General features: G+C 35.4%; 1 protein-coding gene across 8 annotated transcripts in view; it reads right to left on the reverse strand.

The window, feature by feature from the left end:
* The window catches only part of REV3L (REV3 like, DNA directed polymerase zeta catalytic subunit), a 227,730-nt gene that overhangs the window by 126,438 nt on the left and 80,776 nt on the right, over positions 1-20,516 (reverse strand). For all 8 annotated transcript variants that reach the window (XR_013176357.1, XM_077162672.1, XM_077162671.1 and 5 more), the window contains 2 exons: positions 19,565-19,639; positions 4,307-4,467 (listed from right to left, as the gene is read on the reverse strand). Coding sequence is in view for 7 of the 8 variants with exons in the window: in XM_077162672.1 (XP_077018787.1) it covers positions 4,307-4,467; positions 19,565-19,639 (236 nt within the window). In the remaining variant the exon portion in view is untranslated. The remainder of the gene's footprint in view (positions 1-4,306; positions 4,468-19,564; positions 19,640-20,516) is intronic.

The raw sequence follows: 20,516 nt of genomic DNA on the forward strand, positions 1-20,516 counted from the left end.
TAGGGGATGACATGTCTCCACCCATTTGAGTGGGTCTTGATTAGTTTCTGAAGTCCTGTAAAAGAGGAAACATTTTGGAGATTCAGAGAGACTCAGAGAGAGCAGAGAATGCTGCAGCACCATGAAGCAGAGAGTCCACCAGCCAGCGACCTTTGGAGATGAAGAAGGAAAACGCCTCCTGGGGAGCTTCATGAAACAGGAAGCCAGGAGACCAAGCTAGCAGATGACACCGTATTCACCATGTGCCTGTCCAGCCGAGAGAGAAGCCCTGACTGTTTGCCATGTGCCTTCTCACTTGAGAGAGAAACCTTGAACTTCATCGGCCTTCTTGAACCAAGGTATCTTTCCCTGGATGCCTTTGATTGGACATTTCTATAGACTTGTTTTAATTGGGACATTTTCTCAGCCTTAGAACTGTAAACTAGCAACTTATTAAATTCCCCTTTTAAAAAGCCATTCCATTTCTGGTATATTGCATTCCAGCAGCTAGCAAACTAGAACAAAAAACAACAGAAAAAAATCAATAAAATCAAAAGTTGGTTCTTTGAAAGGATAAAACAATTGACAAATCTTTAATCAAGAAAAACTTAATCAATAATAAAAGAAAACAAAAACACTCAAATCACTATAATAGAAATGAAAGAGAGCAATACAATCTGAAATAAAAAGGATTACGAAAGAATACTATAAACAACTGAATGCCAATAAATTAGATAAAGAGACAACTTAGATGAAACAAATTCATAAAAAGACACAAACACCAAAAGTGATTAAAAAAGAAATAGAAAATCTAAATAGACCTATAATATGAAAGAGAATGAATTAGTAATTAAAAAGAATATCCTCAAGGTAAGCCCAGGCTCAGAGCCTTTATAAAAAGAATACCAATTCTTCATAAATTCTTCCAAAAAATAATGAAATGAGAACAATTCCTAACTCCTTTATAAGATCAGCATTATCCTGATACTGAAATCAGACAATGACATTGTAGGAAAAGAAAACTATGAACCAATATCTCTTATGAATTCAAGAGGCAAACATCCTCAGCAAAATACTAGCAAACCAAATCCAGCACTATGACCAAGTGGAATTTATCCCAGGAACACAAGGTTTGTTTAAGACCTGAAAATCAATCAATATAATGCATCTTATCAATAGAATAAAGACCAAAAGTCCCAGGATCATCTTAAAAGATGCAGAAAAAGCATTTGACAAAATTCAACACCATTTCATGTTAAAAACACTAAAAAAAACCTAGGAATAGTTAATAGGGAGCTTCCTCAACCTGATAGTTGAAAAGCTAGCATCATATTTAATGGCGAAAGATGGATGTTTTCCCCTGTAAGATCAGAAACAAGACAAGGATGCCCATGTTGGTAACTTCTATTCAACACTGCACTGGAGGTTCTAGCCAGAGCAACTAGGAAAGAAAAAGAAATAAAAGTCATCCAGATTGGGAAGGAAGAAGTAAAACTCTCTATTCACAGATGACATGATTTTGTATATAGAAAATCTTAAGGAATCCACAAAAAAAACTATTAGAACAAATAAACAAGTTCAACAAGGTTGCAGCATACAAGATCAATATATAAAAATCAATTATATTTTGAGATTCTTACAATGACAAATCCGAAAATTAAAAAACCATGCCATTTACAATAGCATCAAAAATAATAAAACACTTAGAAATACATTTAACAAAGGAAGTACAAAATATACTCTGAAAACTATAAATTATTGAAAAAAATAAATGGATCCAAACATGAAAGTCTCCCTGGCAACATGGGACGTACTCTCAGGATTGAGCCTGGCCCTGGCACTGTGGGATCGACAATGCCTTCCTAACCAAAAGGAGGAAAAGAATTTAACAAAATAAGATATCAGTGGCTGAGAGAGTTCAAATAGACTCGAGAGGCTATTCTGGAGGCTACTCTTACACTTCAGCTAGATACTCCTCTATCATGGATTGTCAAACATCAACCAAAACCAATCCTACCAACCTTAAAGAACCCCTAGACCCTTTTTATCTCAGATTCTACAAATGTTTCACGCATTATGATAACTTTCCAGAAACCTACAATTTACACATGGATCCCTAGGCCAGATAAGTCCTGAATTCCAGAGGGGCCATTCTCTTCACAACATTAACTAGTTCTATTCCCTTATCCCATATTACTGACAGCCCTTTCCAGCATGAAAATGTTAGAATGGGCATAGCCCAAACACTCCTAAAAATTGGGGCAAAGATCAAAGGATAAGGTGGAGTTAGAGAAGATAGCATTAACAAATGAGTATGACTCCTACATCATTATATTGCTATTTCTTTTAGTTTCCAGTGTCTGGAGCAGCTAGAGGGAAAAACCTAAAATTATGGAATTGTATCCCATGCCAAACCATACTCTGAAATCTGTTCTAAAACTGATAGTTGCAATGTGCTTTGAAATTTGTTGCTTTTTTGTAGATATATTATTTTTCACAATAAAAAAAGAAAATATCTGTTAATAAAAAAAAGAATAAATGGAAAGGCATTCCATGTTCATGGTTCAAAAGACTTAATATTGTTAAATATGGTAATACGCTACAAATTCATCTACAGATTCAATGCAACTGCTATCAGAATCCTATGTAGTTTCTTTATAGAAATTGACAAGTTCATCCTAAAGTTCATGTAGAAACTCAAGGGACCCAGAATAGTGAAAATAATCTTGAAAAAGAACAAAGTTAGAGAACTCACACTCTCAAGAAATCAGAAGCATAGAAATCTTTGAAGGGTAACTACAAAGTTGCAGGAAGCAAGACAGTGTGATACTGGCATAAAGAAGATCATATAGATCAATGGAATAGAATTGAGAGTCCAGAAATAAACCCTTGCAAGGGTTTAAGGTCCCCATTAAAGACCATTTAATGGGGAAAGAACATTTCAACAAAAGGTGCTGGGACTAGACAATGACATGCAAAAAAAAGAAGTTGGAACCCCTTCTTCATACCATAATAAAAAAGGAATTCAAAATGGATTAAAGACCCAAAGATAAGAGCCCAAATGATAAAACTCATTTTAAAAATGAGAGGATAAAACTTTGTGGCCTTGGCTTTGAGACTGGATTCTTAGATATGATCTATAAATACAAGCAATCAAAGTAAAATAGATTAATTAACCTTCATCAAAATGAAAAACTTTTGTGCCTCAAAGTATGTATCTTTTATGTTTCACTATTAAAAAAGTGAAAAGACAATGCAAAGAATGAGAGATTTTCAAAATATGCCTCTGATAAAGGACTTGTATCTGGAATATATACAGCACACTTACAATTTAATAAAAAGAAAAACAACCCAATTAAAAAATGGGCAAAGGATCTGAATAGGCACTTCTCCAAAGAAGATATATAAATGGGCCAATAAGCACATGAAAAAGATACTCAACATCATCAGCTTTCAGGGAAATGCCAATCTGAACCACAATGAAATACCACTTCACAATTAAAAAGTTAGATAAGTGCTGCAAGGACATGGAGAAATTGCAACCCTCATACACTGCTGATGGGAATGTAAAATGGTCCAGAGCTTTGGAAAACAGTTCAGCAGTACCTCAAAAATTTAAATATAGAGTTATTATTTGACAGAGCAATTCTACTCCTAAGTATATATCTAAGAAAAAGGAAAACATGACCTCACAAATTTTGTACACAAATATATATACCAACATAACTTATAAGAGCCAAACAGGGAAAACAACTGAAATGGCCATCAACTGATGAATGAATAAACAAAAAGTGGTATATCAATGCATCAGAATATTATTCGGCCATACAAAAGCATGAAGTATATATATGGTACAATATGGATGACCTTGAAAACATATGTTAGGTGAAAGAAGTCACACAAAACTCACATATAGATTCTGTTTAATGTTCAGAATGGACAAATATATAAGGACAGAAAGTTGCTTAGGAATGGGGTTAAGGGATGAAAAGAATGGAAGAGAAAGAGAAAAAGTGCAGGGTGATGGAAGTATTCTGAAATTGGTTGTAATGATGGTTATATAACCCTGAATAAACCACTGAGTTGTACAATTTAAATGGTGATCTGTATGGTGTGGGAATTATACCTCAATAAAGGTGTTATGACAACAACAACAACAATGAAACATTTCTTCTTAGATGCTTTTCCTGAATACCTCTAATCCATTTTGCATATTTTTTCAATCTTGATCTACTCAGTAATTCTTTTCTAAATATATATTATCTTATCATCAGTTATATGACACTTGCTTCAAAGCTTTCATTTGAACTTGTAAAATTAACCTTACTTTTCCGTCTTGCTTTCCGAAATTTGACAGCAGCCAGATTTATTAAATTCATTCCATACAGATTGTAGTCAATGAAGAGCTGTAGGAGGTAGGGAATATGCGCTTCATGAGGCTGGTAAAATTTATTCATTATGGCTCCACTTTGCAAAAGTTCACATATCCTAAATTAAAAAAAAAATTAAATCATAAAATTATGTTTCCTAAAATGTCAAGTTAAACAATGATTATAAGAATAGAGAAAACATCATATTAACACACAAAATTTTCATTTCAATTTTATTAGAAATTTGTATTTTCTTAGAAATTAAAAGTTTAAACCAAGCTTTAAAGCAAGCAGCATGCTCTGAAAGAAAATGATAAAGCAAAAGGAAATATGACTCATAATCCCACCACTCAGAGGTGTAACACCATTTTAATATTTATCTTTTCTGCACTTTTTCGTTCATAATATAGATTATAAGCAATTACTAATAGTATAATAAATGGGAGATATATGAAATGTCTAGAAGGGACACCTAATCAGTTAGGGGTGCAAGGTGGTTTCTTGAAGGGAAGTCCGTAAGTCAGAGACTAGAGGATGAACAGAGGATATTTCTTCTCTTAGGGGAAGGAAGATTTCCTGCAAATAAAGTTGCACATGTAAAGGGATATGAGAAAGCACAGCTTATTCAGGAACTGAAACTACTGAATAAGGCTGTAGCCTATTGTCAGAGGCTATGGTGAGAAGTGGGGGCTAGAGAGATAGTAAGAAGCCATACAGAGCCTGTTAAAAGGTAGTGGAATTTGAGAAGGGAATAATAGGAAAACTAAATAACAGATTAGAGAATATACATGACTAAAGAAAGGAGTGAGAAAGCTAAGAAAACTAAGAAATGATAGATCATGAAGATTATTGATTTAGAAGACATATAGGGAGTAAAATGTTCAGGACTTGATGACTAGATTTGGTGGGTGATGAGGCAGAACAGGAGTTGATGATGCCTAGAAGACATTTGGCTTAGGTAATGCTGCCGTTTACTGAAATTAGGAATAGAGGAAAAACAAATTTTTTTGTTTGTTTCTTAGAGGAGGAATAAGGATAAATTCAGTTTTAGACATAGTAGGGTTTGGGTATAGTGGGATAGTCAGGTAGATTTTTAGGATAATATTGAAAAATAAGGGTAAAAATATTTTATTAACACAACAGAGGCAGCTAACATTATTTTAAGTACTATGTATTAGTACTTTATCTAATATATAGTATTTGAGATTTAAACGCTTAATCTCAAGTAATCCTCACTGCAACCCTATCTACTACTATTATCCCCTTTTTACAAATAAGAAAACTGAGTCTTAGATTTTATAAGCTGTTCAAATCACACAAATTAAAAGTGGCAAAGCTACAAAGCCATAGCAATCAGTCTGGTACTGGCATAAAGACAAACATGCAAACCAATGGAATAAATCTGAGCACTTTATGGCCAACTGAGCTTTGACAAGACTACAAAGTGCATAAATTGGGTAAAGAATAATCTCTCAAACAAGTAATGTTGGAAAAACTGGATATCCCCATGAAAAGAATGAAAGTAGACTCCTACATGACACCATATATAAAACTTAACTCTAAACAAGTCAAGGACCTAAACATAAGGGCTAAACCATAGGACTCTTAGAAGAGAATAGAGGGGGGAGTTTTCATAACCTTGCATTTGTAATGATTTCTTAGATATGACACCAAAAGCACAAGCTACAAAAGGAAAAATAGGTAAAATAGGCGTCATCAAAGTTAAAAACCTTTGCATGTCAAAGGACACTATCAAAAATGTGAAGACAACCTACAGAGTGGCAGAAAATAATTGCTAACCATGTATCTGATAAGGATTTAATATCCAGAATATATAAAGGACTGCAAGAACGCAACAACAAAAAGACAAATAACCCAATTAAACAATGGACAAAGGACTTCAATAAACATTTCTCCAAAGAAGATATATAAATGGTCAATAAGAATATTAAAAAGAAGTTTGACATGATTGGTCATCTGGGAAATACAAATCGAAACTACAATGAGATACCACTTCAAGTCCACTAGGATGGTTATTATTAAGAAAAAAACCAAAACGAAACAGAAAATAGTAAGTGTTGATGAAGATGTGGAGAAACTGGAACCCTTATGCATTGTCGATGGCATTGCAAAGTGGTGCAGCCACTTTGGGAATCAGTTTGGCAGTTCCTCATAAAGTTGAACATAGAATTAACATAAAATCTGCAATCACGTTTCTTGGTACATATTCAAAAGAACTGAAAGCAGGGACTCGGACTGATATTTGTACACTAATATTTATAGCAACATCATTCACTGAAGCTGAAAGGTGAAAGTAGCCCAAGTGTCCATAAATGGAAGAATGGATAAACAAAATGTGATATATACACACAATAGAATATTATTCATCTATGAAAAGACATGAAGTACTGATACATGCTGTAGCATGATGAACCCTGAATATATTAGGCTGGGTGAAAGAAGCCAGACACAAAAAGTCACATGCTGTATGATGATTCCAATTATGTGAAATATCTAGAATAGGTAAATCCATGGAAAAACAAAGCAGATTAGTGGTTGTCAGAGGTGGGAGGCATGGTGAATGGGGAGTAATAAATTAATGGGTATGGATTTCTATGTAGGGTGATTAAAAAGTTTTGGCAATAGATAGTGGTGATGATTGCACAACACTGTACTAAATTGTATACTTTAAAAAAGGTTACAATGGTAAATTTTATGTTATATATATTTTAACACAATCAAAATAAATATGTAACAAAAAAAAACTTTAAAAAGCAAATATTCTACGATTTCAATTATATGAGATACCTATCAATTTCCCAGAGACAGATAATTGCTTATAGGTTATCAGGGCCCAATGGTGTGGGTTGGGAAAAAGGAGCTATTACTTAATAGAGACAGAGTTTTTATTAGAAGAGATGAAAAAAGTGGAGGTAACAGATATGGGTGAAGCAACATTGTGAATGTAATTAATACCAATGAATAGTACACTTGAAAGTGGTTAAAATGGGAAATTTTCAGTTGCATATATGTTATTACGATAAAAAATTTTTTTAAAAAGTGGCAGAGCTATATTTCAACTCAAATTTTCTCTGATACCTGAGCCCTCCTTTTTAATTAACATGCTATTCTATTTATGTAACATTGTTGATATAATCATTAAGAGGGAAATTTAGGCTATTGATACACATTTGTAAGTTAAATACATAAAGATGAATAAAAAAAAAAAAACTATGGGAGTAGATAGCACTGTAGGGAAGAGAAAGTATAAAGAGAAAAGATGAGAGCCCAAGACAGATACCTAAGGAAAACCCCAGATATTAAAAGACGAAAAACAAAATGGCATGTATATAAATGATCAGTGAGGTAGAAGGAAAACCAGAGGAGGCTGCTATCACAGATGCCAACATTTGAAATTGTTTTAAGGCATCATAAGTATTGCCACGAGGTCAAAAGATAAGGGGGGGAAAGGTGTTAATTGAACCCGGCAAAAGAGAAGTCATTAGTGGAAGCAATTTCAGGACAATGGTTTGGGTAGAATCCACATTGGAATAAGTTAAAGAGTTAATGGGAGGTCAAAATAGCAACTAAAAGAATCAAATACTTATCTAGGGATGTAAAGGACCTGTATCCAGAAAACTACATAATATTGCTAAAAGAAATCAAAGAAGATCTAAATAGGTGGAAAGATATTCCTTGCTCATGGATAGGAAGGTTAAATGCAGTTAACATGTCAATTCTATCCAAATTGCTCTACAGATTCAATGCAATACCAATCAAATTTCAACAACTGACTTTGAAGACATGGAAAAGCTAGTTAACAAAATCATTTGGAAGGGCAAGAAACCTCGAATAACTAAAGGTCTCCTAAAAAAAAAAGAAGAATGAAGTGGGTGGATTAACACTTCCCGATTTCAAAGTTTATTATAAAACCACAGTGGTCAAAACAGCAAGGTCCTGGCACAAAGATAGAAGTACTGACCAATGGAATATGATCGAGAACATGGAAACAGACCACCAAATCTATGGTCAACTGATCTTCAATAAGGCCCCCAAATCCATTGAAATGGGACAGAATGGTCTTTTCAATAATGGGTATGGGAGAACTGGATTATCAATAACCAAAAGAATGAAAGAGGACCATACCACACACTATACAAAAAGTAACTCCTGCTCCTCCAAAAAAAAAAAAAGTAACTCAAACTGGAACAAAGACCTAAATATAAGAACCAGTAACATAAAACTCCTAGAAGATTAAATATACAGAAACATCTTCAAGACCTAGTAATAAGAGGTAGTGACCTAAATTTTACAACCCAAACACAAGCAATGAAAAAAAAATAATGATTAGGAACTCGTCAAAATCAAATGCTTTTGTGCTTGAAAAGACATTGTCAAAAAGATGAAGAGGAGCCAACTCAATGGGAGAAAATTTGGAACTCACATGGATAAAGATTTGATTTCCTGTATATATAAAGAAATACAACTCAACAACAAAGGAACAAACAACCAATTATAAAATGGACTAAAGATATGAATAGGCATTTTCTGAAGAGCAAATACAGATGGCTCAAAAGCATATGGACATGAAGAAATGCTCATTTTCATTAGCTATAAGGGAAATACAGATCAAGACTACAAAATGAGATACCACCTCACACCTGTAAGAATGGCTGTTACTAAACAAACAAGAAACTACAAAGGGTAGAGAGGATGTGGATAAATTGGGATATGTGTGCACTGCTGATGGGAATGTATAATGGTACAGCTGCTATAGAAGACAGTTTGGCTGTTCTGGAGCTGAAAGCAGTAACAAAAACAGACATTTTCACATCAATGTTCATAATCACCGAAGGATGGAAACAATTCAAGTGCCCATCAACAGATGAAACAAAATGTGGATATACATACAATGGAATATTATGCAGCAGTAAGATGAGATGTTCTAAAGCACACGATAAGATGGATGAACCCTGAGGACATAATGCTAAGTGAAATAAGTCAGACACAAAATGATACTTTGATATTGCTCTTATGACCAGGTAAGGGTAAACTCAAAGGCATGTAATACAGGGAACTTAGAGATACATGGAAGCTAGAGATGGGTGGATAATTAGCTAATGAGGTTGAACTTAAATGTAAGGGAATTTACATTGGGGTTTGTTCATATGAAACTCAAGCCTGCAGAGGACAGGCTAAGCCTACTTAAAATCAGGCCTAAGAGTCACCCCCAAGGGAACCTCTTCTGTTGCTCAAGTGTTGCCTTTCTCTCTCAGCCAACATGACAAGCAAACTCACTGCCTTCCCCCTCTCTATGTGGGACATGACTCCCAGGGGTGTGAACCTTCCTGGCAACATGGGAGAGAAATCCTAGAATGAGCTGGAACTCAGCATCAAGGGATTGAGAAAACCTTCTCGACCAAAAGGGGGAAGAGAGAAATGAGACAAAATAAAGTGCCAATGGCTGAGAGATTCCAACAGAGTGAGAGGTTATCCTGGAGGTTATTCTTACGCATTAAATAGATATCACCTTGTTAGTCAAGATGTAATGGGGAGGCTGGAGGGAATTGCCTGAAAATGTAGAGCTGTGTTCCAGTAGCCATGTTTCTTCAAGATGATTGTACAATAATATAGCTTTTGCAATGTGACTGTGTGATTGTGAAAACCTTGTGTCTGATGCTCCTTTTATCTATCTTATTGACAGACGAGTAAAACATATGGATTAAAAATAAATAAATAATAGGGGGAACAAATGTTAAAATAAATTTAGTAGATTGAAATGCTAGTGATCAATGAAGGGGGGTAAGGGGTATGATATGTATGGATTCTTTTCTGTTTTCTTTTTATTTCTTTTTCTGAATTGATACAAATGTTCTAAGAAATGATCATGATAAATATACAATCAATTCTTCCTATATAACAAGAATGGAATGATTATATGGTAAGAATGTATGTGTTTGTATGTGGTTATGTATCATAAAAAAAAAAAACCTGCACAGTCCCCACAAGGCCTCAACTCCCCACAAAAGTATCAAGTCATGCCTGATACCATTCAGAACAAATTTCTGAACAGGTAGGTATGGAGAGACCTTTGATGGATTTTTAAAAAGAAATAAAAATGACAAGAATAAAAAAAGTATTGGCAAAGTCTCTTGAGGGATGGGAGAAAAAAATATTGAACTATTAAACTTTACCACCAGGGAAACCCCTGCTACTGTCTCAAACAGAAATTCCCAAGTCAATAGGTCAAGCCCTTGATCTCAAGGCTTGTTCGTGTGAAGGTTATTTATGTAGAGGAGAAGCTAAACCTACCTATAGTTATGCTTAAGAGTTATTTCCAGAGGACCTCTTCTGTTGCTCAGATGTGTCCTCTCTCTCTCTAAGTCCAACTCTGCAAGTGAAATCATCACCCCTCTACCTATGTGAGGGATGAAAGTCTCCCTGGCAATGTGGGATATGACTCCAAGGGATGAGCCTGACCCTGGTCCCGTGGGATCAACAATGCCTTCCTGATAAAAAGGGGGAAAAGTATTGTAACAAAATAAGATATCAGTATCTGAGAGAGTTCAAATACAGCCAAGAGGCTACTCTGACACAAGCTTCAGCTAGACATTACTACTTATCATGGTTTGCAAAACCCCAACCAAAACCATTCCTGTCAACCCTAAAGAACACCTACGGCATTATCTGAGATTCTACAAAGGATCCAGGCACTATGATTACTTTCCAGAAACCTACACCCTACAAAGGGGTTCCTAGGCCAGATAAGTCCTGAAACCCAGCCTCTCTAGGACATCAATTAATTCTATCCCTCTATTCCCCTATCCCATATTATCCACAGTCATTTCCAACATGAAGAAATTAGAATGGGCATTGCCCAAGTATTCCAAAAGACTGAGAGAAAGATCAAATGAGAAGGTGGAGTTATAGTAGAGAAGATACAATTTAACCAATGAGTATGACGGCCGAGTCATTATATTATTTCTTTTAGTCTCCAGTGTCTTAGAGTAGCTAGAAGTAAAAACCTAAAGTTATACAATTATAATCCATACCAAACTCTGAAACCTGTTCTACAACTAATTGTTGCAATATGCTTGGAAATTTATTACTTTTTGTATATATGTTATTTTTCACAATAAAATAAAATAACATAAGAAGGGGCAAAGAGTAAAAGGGAGATAATTAGTTACACAAACTATGGATAAATTCTTCAAAGGAGAACAGTAACTGTATGACTATGAGCATGAATTGTATGTGTTTAAAATTAGCCGAGTCTTATTAATATTTAAAGGCTATGGTAAAGGGATATGGGGATAACTGATAGGTAGAAGAGGTCCTTGAAAAGGTCAAACAGGATGGACCATGAGCCTTGGAGATGAGGGGGGAAATATGTAATAGGTTATGAGGAGGAAAGAATGGACACGAATACACTTTAAGGGCTTTTAACAGGAAATTAAGAGAACTCTATTTCATTGGTTCCCAAACATTTTGGTTCCAGAACCCCTTTTTCATTTATAAAAGTTCCTGAGAACTCCAAAGAGCTTATATATGAGTTATAGCTATTGATTTTATTGTTTTAGAAATTAAAACTGAAAACTTTTAAAGATATTTGCTAATTTTAAAATAACAATAGCAAAAAAAGCAAAATTTTTATATTTTTAAATATAAAAACTTATATTAACGTAAAATAACATTTTCAAAGAAAAACTACAGTTCTGAAAAACAATTTAGCGAGAAGAGAGACCATTGTTTTCAACTCTGCAAATCTGTTTAACATAAGACAGCTGGTTCTCTCATCTGTGCCTGTTCCAATCTGATGTGTCTTGGTTGAAGCACACAAAGAAAGTTTCAACCTCACACCATCAGCCTCACACAGACATGTAGTTGAAAAAACAAAGTACTTTAATTGCCTTTTCAGGTAATTGTGGATATTATTCTTTAATACTATATGGAAACTCAACAATTGGTAGTTTTTTAAAGGTTTGTTGCAATGTTAAATTTTAAACCTTATCAGTCAACTTTTTTACTGTCACATTAAAATCTATTGGTGTATCTTGCAACTGAATGGATCTTTAACCCTTGATGATTTTCTAACCCCATGCACACTGGTCTTTTGGGAAATAAAGATCCACTAAGTTATACTGATTCTACACGCTGATACATTTATTGAATAATATGAAAAAAATTATATTTTTAATATCTCTACCTATCTCATCAGAAAAAATCTTGTATTTGTTCTGGAAACCTGTTAAGCTCACAGTAGCAAGTACTGTTTCCCAAAGTTCTATTGCTTATTTGAAAGCTCAAGTTTTATCATTGCAACAATTATTATTAGTTGTTTTTCTTAAAGTCAGACTCACTTGGTTCATTTTGAGAAAGTATATGCCACACATGCAAGTCTGTATAACTTGGCTTGTCTCTCGTTGCAGTTAATTATTCAAGTAAAAATGATGTTTCATAAAAAAGGGGGGCTAGTTCAGCTTGCAACTAAGAACAAACATATTAGTGTTTCTTTTCCTTGAGACAATCAAAGCACTTCAGCACAAGGAGATGTGTTTCATGCTCATCTTCATTTTGACATAAGAACCATGTAACTCAAGGGTCAAGACTTAATAAAAGTAATTTTTATTATGTCATCACGAATATTCTTAAGTAAAACTGGTTGTTCTAATAAAAAACTCTATTCTAAATTTATCGGTTCTATTTGCTTCATGAAGTACGAGGCAAGGCCTTAGTAGGAGTTCAACATTTGAGTAAAGAGGGTAGAGAATGAAAGTTAATTAGAGAAAAATAGAAATAATGTTGGAAAAGGAAAGGTCCAAGTGAAATTGAAGACCATGAATTTACAGTTACACCAAACTGTAATGTTTTATCATGCAATAACCAGAAACTAGAGTTTAGCAGAAAGCAAATAAATGGATTAATCCAGAATCGATGATTTCACCCATCAGGCAAGAGAGTTGAAAAGATAAGACACAGAATCTAAACTGGAAAGGGAAGGAATTAATGGCAAGAGGAAGCTATAAAATTGGGGCAACAGTAGTGGAGCTATGGGGCTTAAAGTCTGAGAACAGGTAGGGTGGGAGTAATTTAGGTACATAGTTAAAAAGGTGGGGGGAAAAAGGAATGAAGGATCTTACTGAAGTGATGAAAATATTCTAAAACTGGATTATCGTGATACATGTACAACTCAGTAAATTTACTACAAATCACTGAATTATGTACAATTAAAATGTGTGAATTTTGTGGCATGTAAATTACACCTCAAAAACTGTTTTAAAAGAAAGGCAGAAAACTGTAGTCAGAAATCAAGACATTTAGGATTTCAGAGGTAGGACATGTTCCAGGGTGGGATCAGGAGATTAAAAATCGCAGAATGAGAAGTTTCACGGTTCTATCTCCCCATAGAAGTTTGAGCAACCACAAGAACTGGCAGAAATGTCTTTCTCAAAGCTCAAAAAAAACAGTTAAAGAACTGCAGTAACACGGCTAACATGGAATCAAGAAAAAGGCTACCAAACAGCCACAGGACTTCATGATACACTGGCTAGCCCCTCCTTCACCCTCTGGCTTGACACAGAGGCAGCCTCAGCTCCCAGTACAGATTCCTGTTTCTGGTTCCAGAGGCTGCAGAGTAATTCTTGTGTACAATCTGTGAGCATATATGTATGGCCTAAACTATGTGGTGGTGTTCTGAAGGACTCACCATCCCAGAAATAGTCTTATGTACAGAAGGCAGTTCATACAGCTCTCCTATAGAGCCGTGGACGAGCAGTCAAGTGGATGACTGGAACAAGGGACTGCTGACTGTAGGACAAACAGTGCAGTGCCCAGGGACATGAGGATACTATTTCCTAATTGTAAATGGAGACATTTCTAGGGACAAATGTACACGCCCAAGACAACACGCATGTACAAAAAGGATCAAGCAGGCCCCTATACTTTGACGTGGAGCTATTCTTTAAACGCACTGTATGGATAAGCCCTGAAGGAGAGTACTCGCACAAGTCAATTTGTAAAAACTGGGAAAGGGTTTTCCTTTTTTGTTGTTGTTAGTTCAAGCTCTGTTATCACTAACTGGATATAAGTTTAAGGAACAGATGCTTTAGAATCTAAATTCCAACAATAATGCATTGATATAAATGTCCAAATATCAACAAGAGGTTATAAACATGCAAAAGAATGAAGCAGTGGCCTAGGAAAAGGACAAGAGTAAAGCATTAGAAACCATCAATGAGGAGGAAGAGACCTGGGGCATGGGAGACAAAGACTAAAAAAAAATGGTCCTAAATGTACTCTAAGAACTAAAGAGAAATGTGAACAAACGTAAAGGAAATCATAAAAATGACAGAGGATATCAAGAGAGAGATGGAAATTATGACAAGGAATCAAATAGAGCTTAAGACCATAGTAACAGAAATTAAAAACTGCCTTGAGGGAAGAGAGACAGGTGGGGCCCCAGCTTCCCAAGGTAGAGGAGATGAAGAAAGTAAGCAGGAGGATCACAGCAGAAGGTATCTTCCTTGGCACCTTTATGAGGAAGAATCCGTTGCTTGACCACAGTGACTAAACAGACTTCCACTATCCATAGGTAGCAGCACACTTTGAGTTTGTAGTTCCCAAGTCTTGAAACCAACTTCTGCCTCCTTTTAACCTGGGCCAAGCCTGACAGGTTACTCTGGGAAACAGCAGCCTTCCACCCCTGCTCCTTCTATATTTGTGGGATGCTTTCAGGCAGTGTGTTGGTGGTAGGTACACAGAAAGACTAATCTGGATTGTCAAAGCTTTGAGTTGGATTTACCAAGGGGCTGCTTATTGCTACCGTTAGTATCTGCAGTGCCTCTGACTTGAAAGAACCATCTAAAATTCAAAGGTAATACCCAGGAGATCTGGCATTAGCTGCCTCCAGGATTTTCAACACAGTTGCAATTACCTTTCTCACAGAAAATAAAGCCACACTGACCTGGCTCAGAGTCTCATTAAGGTTGTCATCAGGCACCTCCCAACTAGTAAGGCGAGAGAAGTCTCACCAGTCCAAGTCAGAATATATGCTGGTTAGTAGGGAGCTCAAGAGTGGCGCTGCTAGTCTGGTAATCTCCTTCTCTGGGTTGCTGTCCTTGAATCAGACTCAGAAGTGGTTTCTTCACAGCACCATTTAAAAGCTTTTTTTTTTCCTGGGGCCCCCTTTCATGGATACATATGGTACTTTACTTCCGAAGTTCGAGGAAGTCATTTGTCTTCCAGTTGCTTAGGTTTCTCATTTTTAGAAGACCCTGCTTTAAAGAGAGTTAGTGGTATGACCACTGAGTTCAGGCACTCTGCCTTCAGGAAGCTTGTTTGACCTTTCCTATTCCCATAGGTACTAAGAGACTGTTACCTTACAGAATGTTCAGACTTTAAGTTACATCAAAGTGAAATTATTTGAAAGAAAAAAAAAATTTGTCTTGAAGGTTTCAAGAGCAGTTTGGAGCTGGCAGAGGAAAGAATCTGTGAACCTGAAGATAAGACAACTGAAATCATTCAGAATAAAAACAGAAAGAAGAATGAAGAAAGGTGAACAAAACCAGAAGAACCTGTGGGGCACCATCAAGAGTACCAATCAATGTGGGAATCCCAGAAGGAAAAGAGGGAGAGAAATGGACAGAGAGAATATTCAAAGAAATAATAGTTGAAAACTTCCCAAATTTAATGAAAGATATGAATATTTACACCCATGACACTCAACGAACTTCAAACAAGATAAACCCAGATAGACTCACAGTGCTGCATATTATAATCAACTGTTGAAGGCCAGAAATAAACAGAATTCTGAAAGCCATAAGAGGGAAGCAACATGTCATGCCTCAATAGGATTAAATGCAGATTTCTCATCAGAAACCAGAAAGGCAAGAAGACAGTGAAGCTGGCATATTTAAAGTACTGAAACAAAAAACTGCCAACTAAGAATTCTACATCTGGCAAGACTATCTTTCAAAAATGAGGGAGAGATCACAACATTCCCAGATAAGCTTACGGAATTCATTACCAGTAGACAGGCCCAAAAGGAGAAGTTAAAGAGAGTCCTTCAAGTTGAAAGTTAAGGACAACAGAGAATAGACTGAAGCCACATGAAGATATAAAGATCTCTTGTGAGGGTAATGACATGGGAAAATATAAATGACAGTATTATTGTATTTTTGGTTTGTTGCTCCACATTTTTTCCCCACAGGATCTAAAAGGCAAATGCATAAAATGTAACGATGTATCGTTTGTGTTGTACTCACAACGTATAAACACAATTTATGACAAGAATTACATAAATGTGGGGAATAGAAGGGTATAGGAACATAACTTGTAGATACTATTGAAGTTAAGTTGGTATCAAAGCAAAAAGATGTTATAGCTTTAGGCTGTTAAATGTAAGCCCCATGGTTACTACAAAGAAACAGAAATTAGAGTACAGGTTGTCAGGGGCCAGGGCAGGGACAACGGAGAGTTAAAGCAAAACGGGGTCCTAAAACCTAGAGGGCCCAGCCTCTCCAGAACATCAGCTAATTCCATCTCCCTACCCCATATTACTGACAGACCCTACCAATATGAAAAAGAATGGCCACAGCCCAAATAACCCTTAAGAGTGGGATAGAAAGGTGATGGTGAACTTATACAGAGATGGTAGGGTTTAACAAACAAATATGATTGCTGAATATTAAACTGATATTTCTTTTAGTCTCCAGGATCTTAGAGCAGCTAGAAGTAAAAACCTAAAATTGTGGAACTGTAACCCATACCAAACTCTGAAATTTGTTCTACAATTAATTGTTGTGCTGTGCTTTGAAATTTGTTGCTTTTTTGTATATATGTTATTTCTCACAAAAAAAGAAAAAAAAGTCGATTGTGATGATAAAAAATATTTATTCCTTCTAGGCTCCTATATTCTTGAGTGGCTAGAAGGAAAAATCTGAGAGGATAGTATGGCACCCCATGACAAACTGGGATCTGCCCTATAACTACTTGTTGAAAAATGCTTTGAAAACTATTGCTTTTTTCTTTCTTTGCTTTGTATATATATCATACAATTAAAAAAAGTAAAAAAAAGAAAACAGCATTAAAAAAGCATAATGGGTATAGGACTTCTGTTTGGGGAAATGAAAAAGTTTTAGTAAATGAAAGGTGGCAAGGGTACTGCAATATCTTGAATGTGATTAATCACATTGAATGGTATCCTTGGGAGTGGGTGAGAAAGAAAAATTTATATTTCCCTTCTCAACTACATTTTAAAAATATGTTCCCACAACTAAATAAAAAAAAATGACCAACTAAAGACACAATGACAATTAAATGCAATACATGATACTGATGGAATCAAGCAGGAGAGGAGAAAAGGCTCAAAAGGACATTATTGGGACTTATGAAGAAACTGGAATATAGACTGTAGGTTTTATATCAATGTTAAATTTCTTGAACTTGGTAACTGCACCTAAGGTAGTAACAAATGAATATCCTTGTTCTTAGAAAATATACATGTTCAAGGAGCATGATAAATATAAGCTACACTCAGGTGTTCAGAACATTGACTGATAGGTACATGGATGGAGAAATAGAATGACAAGGCAGATGTGGCAAAATGTTAAAAATGGTGGATCTGGTTATCTCAGAGAGGGGTAAAGGTGTGTTGAAATTCTTTGTATGGGGTTTGTACTATTTTTCTAAATGTCTGTAAGTTTGAAAGTATTTCAAAATAAAAATTTTTTAAAGATTAAAAAAAAAAAAAAAGAGCAAGGTAATATGCTCCCCAGTATGAACAGTAAAAAGTGAACTGGTAATAATTGGTAAATCTGGGTATCTGGGGGTGGGAAGTACATTAGAGTCCTGTGTATAATTTCTGTAATATTTTTGCAACTTTCCTGTAAGTTTGAAATTATTTCAAAATAAACATTAAATTAAAAAAAGAGTGGGGGGCAATGCAATGGTGGTCCAGTGGCAGAATTCTTGCCTGCCATGCCAGAGACCCGGGTTCAATTCCTAGAGCCTGCAGGTGCACAAAAAAAAAAAAAAAAAAAAAAAAAAGAGGGTGGTTCAGTAAGATAGGAAGTAACAGTTATAGGAGATGAATAAGTAAAGGTTAGCCCCCAAATAATTTGTATCCATTCATTCATCTTGTGGATAAGAAAGATGGAAAATGCACTGTATGTTCAAGAGAGAATAAGAATCCATAGAACGTGTTCTTTTGTATTTCATGGATATGAGAAAGTGCGAGTAGAGGAACTGTACAAGAAAATATCACTGCCCCTAAGCACCTCTTCTGGAAAATTCATTTGGTATACTACACAACAGAAGCCTTTAGGGTAAGGTCAGAGATAGGCTTTAAAGAAAACTAATTTTCACTAATTATTCAGAGGAGGAAATAATCACTAGGATAATGGCTGTGATCAGTGAAGTAGTCAAATGGCCTAATTCAGAATAAGCCTCATGTCCTTGGTGGCTATGCTTGTTAGTGTCTAAGTTCACTTTAGAGAAATATCCAATTTGTGTCTTACCAAAAGGATATCCTCTTTCGGAACCCGATGTGCACTGGCAGAGAAAATAACATGCAGCACCCCTCCTTTACTCTAACTTGATGCCACACACAGTGAAGACCCTTGTGCTGAACCACACAGAATGACTGAAATCTTCCACATATGTGCACTTTTTGCCCTCAATACCCAGGATCCAGGATGATTGGGAGAATGAGCAGAGAGAGTAAGTGAGGGAAGGAAAAAAACACCCCAAACTAAACAAAAAACCCAAGATATAAAATTTCACTAACATTTAGTAAGGAATTTGCAGGATTCTGAGATCTTGGTAGTTCTCTCACCCCGGCTACTCACACATTTTTCCTTACTTTGAAACTGAAGAGCACTCTAAGTATTTAACATTTGGACTGGCAAGCAGGGCACCAAGACTACACAAAGCTGCTCAATTCGTTACTTACTCCCACAAACTCTAAGACAGGAGAAAAACAGCTGAGAGTCATATATCAAGGTCCTTCCACACTTGAAATAGCATTTCCAGAGTCCAAGCCATAAACATCAATTTACTCAGGGGTCTCTCTATATACACATAGATACACATATTATGGTCTCTTTATTTAATAAAGCTACAAACAATATATAAGCCTGTCTTCCAATTTTTCTTTTTATATTATTACAGTACTTAAGTGGTAGTTACTCAGATTTTGGTTTCATTTTTCTTTGTACCTTTTCACCATTGCAGGATTGTAAAGATAGATCTTCATAAAGTGTCTTTCCTTCTCATGATAACCATAAAAAGGTCTGAAATATAAGAAAAAGATATTTTAAATTATTTTCATCATTCAGAGATGAAATAATACAACTTATTACCCTAATTAGACACAGTTGGCCTAATTTACTCTTATTTATTTTTAAAATATATATAAGACCTTACAATTAAACTAACCACAAGTTAATACATAAAATGTTGAAATCTGGCTACTTGTTTTAAAATTTTAAAATTATAACTTTCAAAAAAACTATGGACAAAAAAAGGAGTAGCAAACTATTTAGAGCTTAATCTCAATTCATAATGACTCTATTAAAAAGTGGTGATTTTCTCTTTAGTCTGACCATGTATGAGAGAAACAGGGTACTTTCAGGCATTTCCCCCCCCACACACACAGCAGTTGCCATCTTTTCACATCATTTCAGGAAGATTAGAAACTTTACCTGTACCTCTGATATATAGACTACCATTTTAAAAGATGATGAAACTGGAAACAATTATAAATAGGTATGGATTGTTGACAAAATTAAAAGCTTTGTATCCACCTAGAGCTGGTCTACAAATAAATGGTTGGTTAAATCGTTATGTATGTTAAAGCCAATCACTCCTCACTGTAAAAATATTATATCCATATGATAGGCTTTAGCTAGAACTTACCTTCATTAGGACACCACCACTCTCTGTCATGTGTGACATGTAGTAGACATCAATAACAGGCATAATTTGACATCAGGGTCATTATATAGGATACATTTAAACGAATTTTTTTTCTTTAAACTGTTCCTATCCTCTCTAGGACAGGGCCATTCGCATGACTGTTAGGAAGAACTTTATATTTAAAAAATTAACTGTTTACAAGCATCTAAAATGTATCTCATTATTGCCTCCTTGCCTCTTATGTCATTATTC

This window comes from Tamandua tetradactyla, chromosome 5 (genome assembly GCF_023851605.1).
Source record: "Tamandua tetradactyla isolate mTamTet1 chromosome 5, mTamTet1.pri, whole genome shotgun sequence".
NCBI lineage: Eukaryota > Metazoa > Chordata > Mammalia > Pilosa > Myrmecophagidae > Tamandua > Tamandua tetradactyla.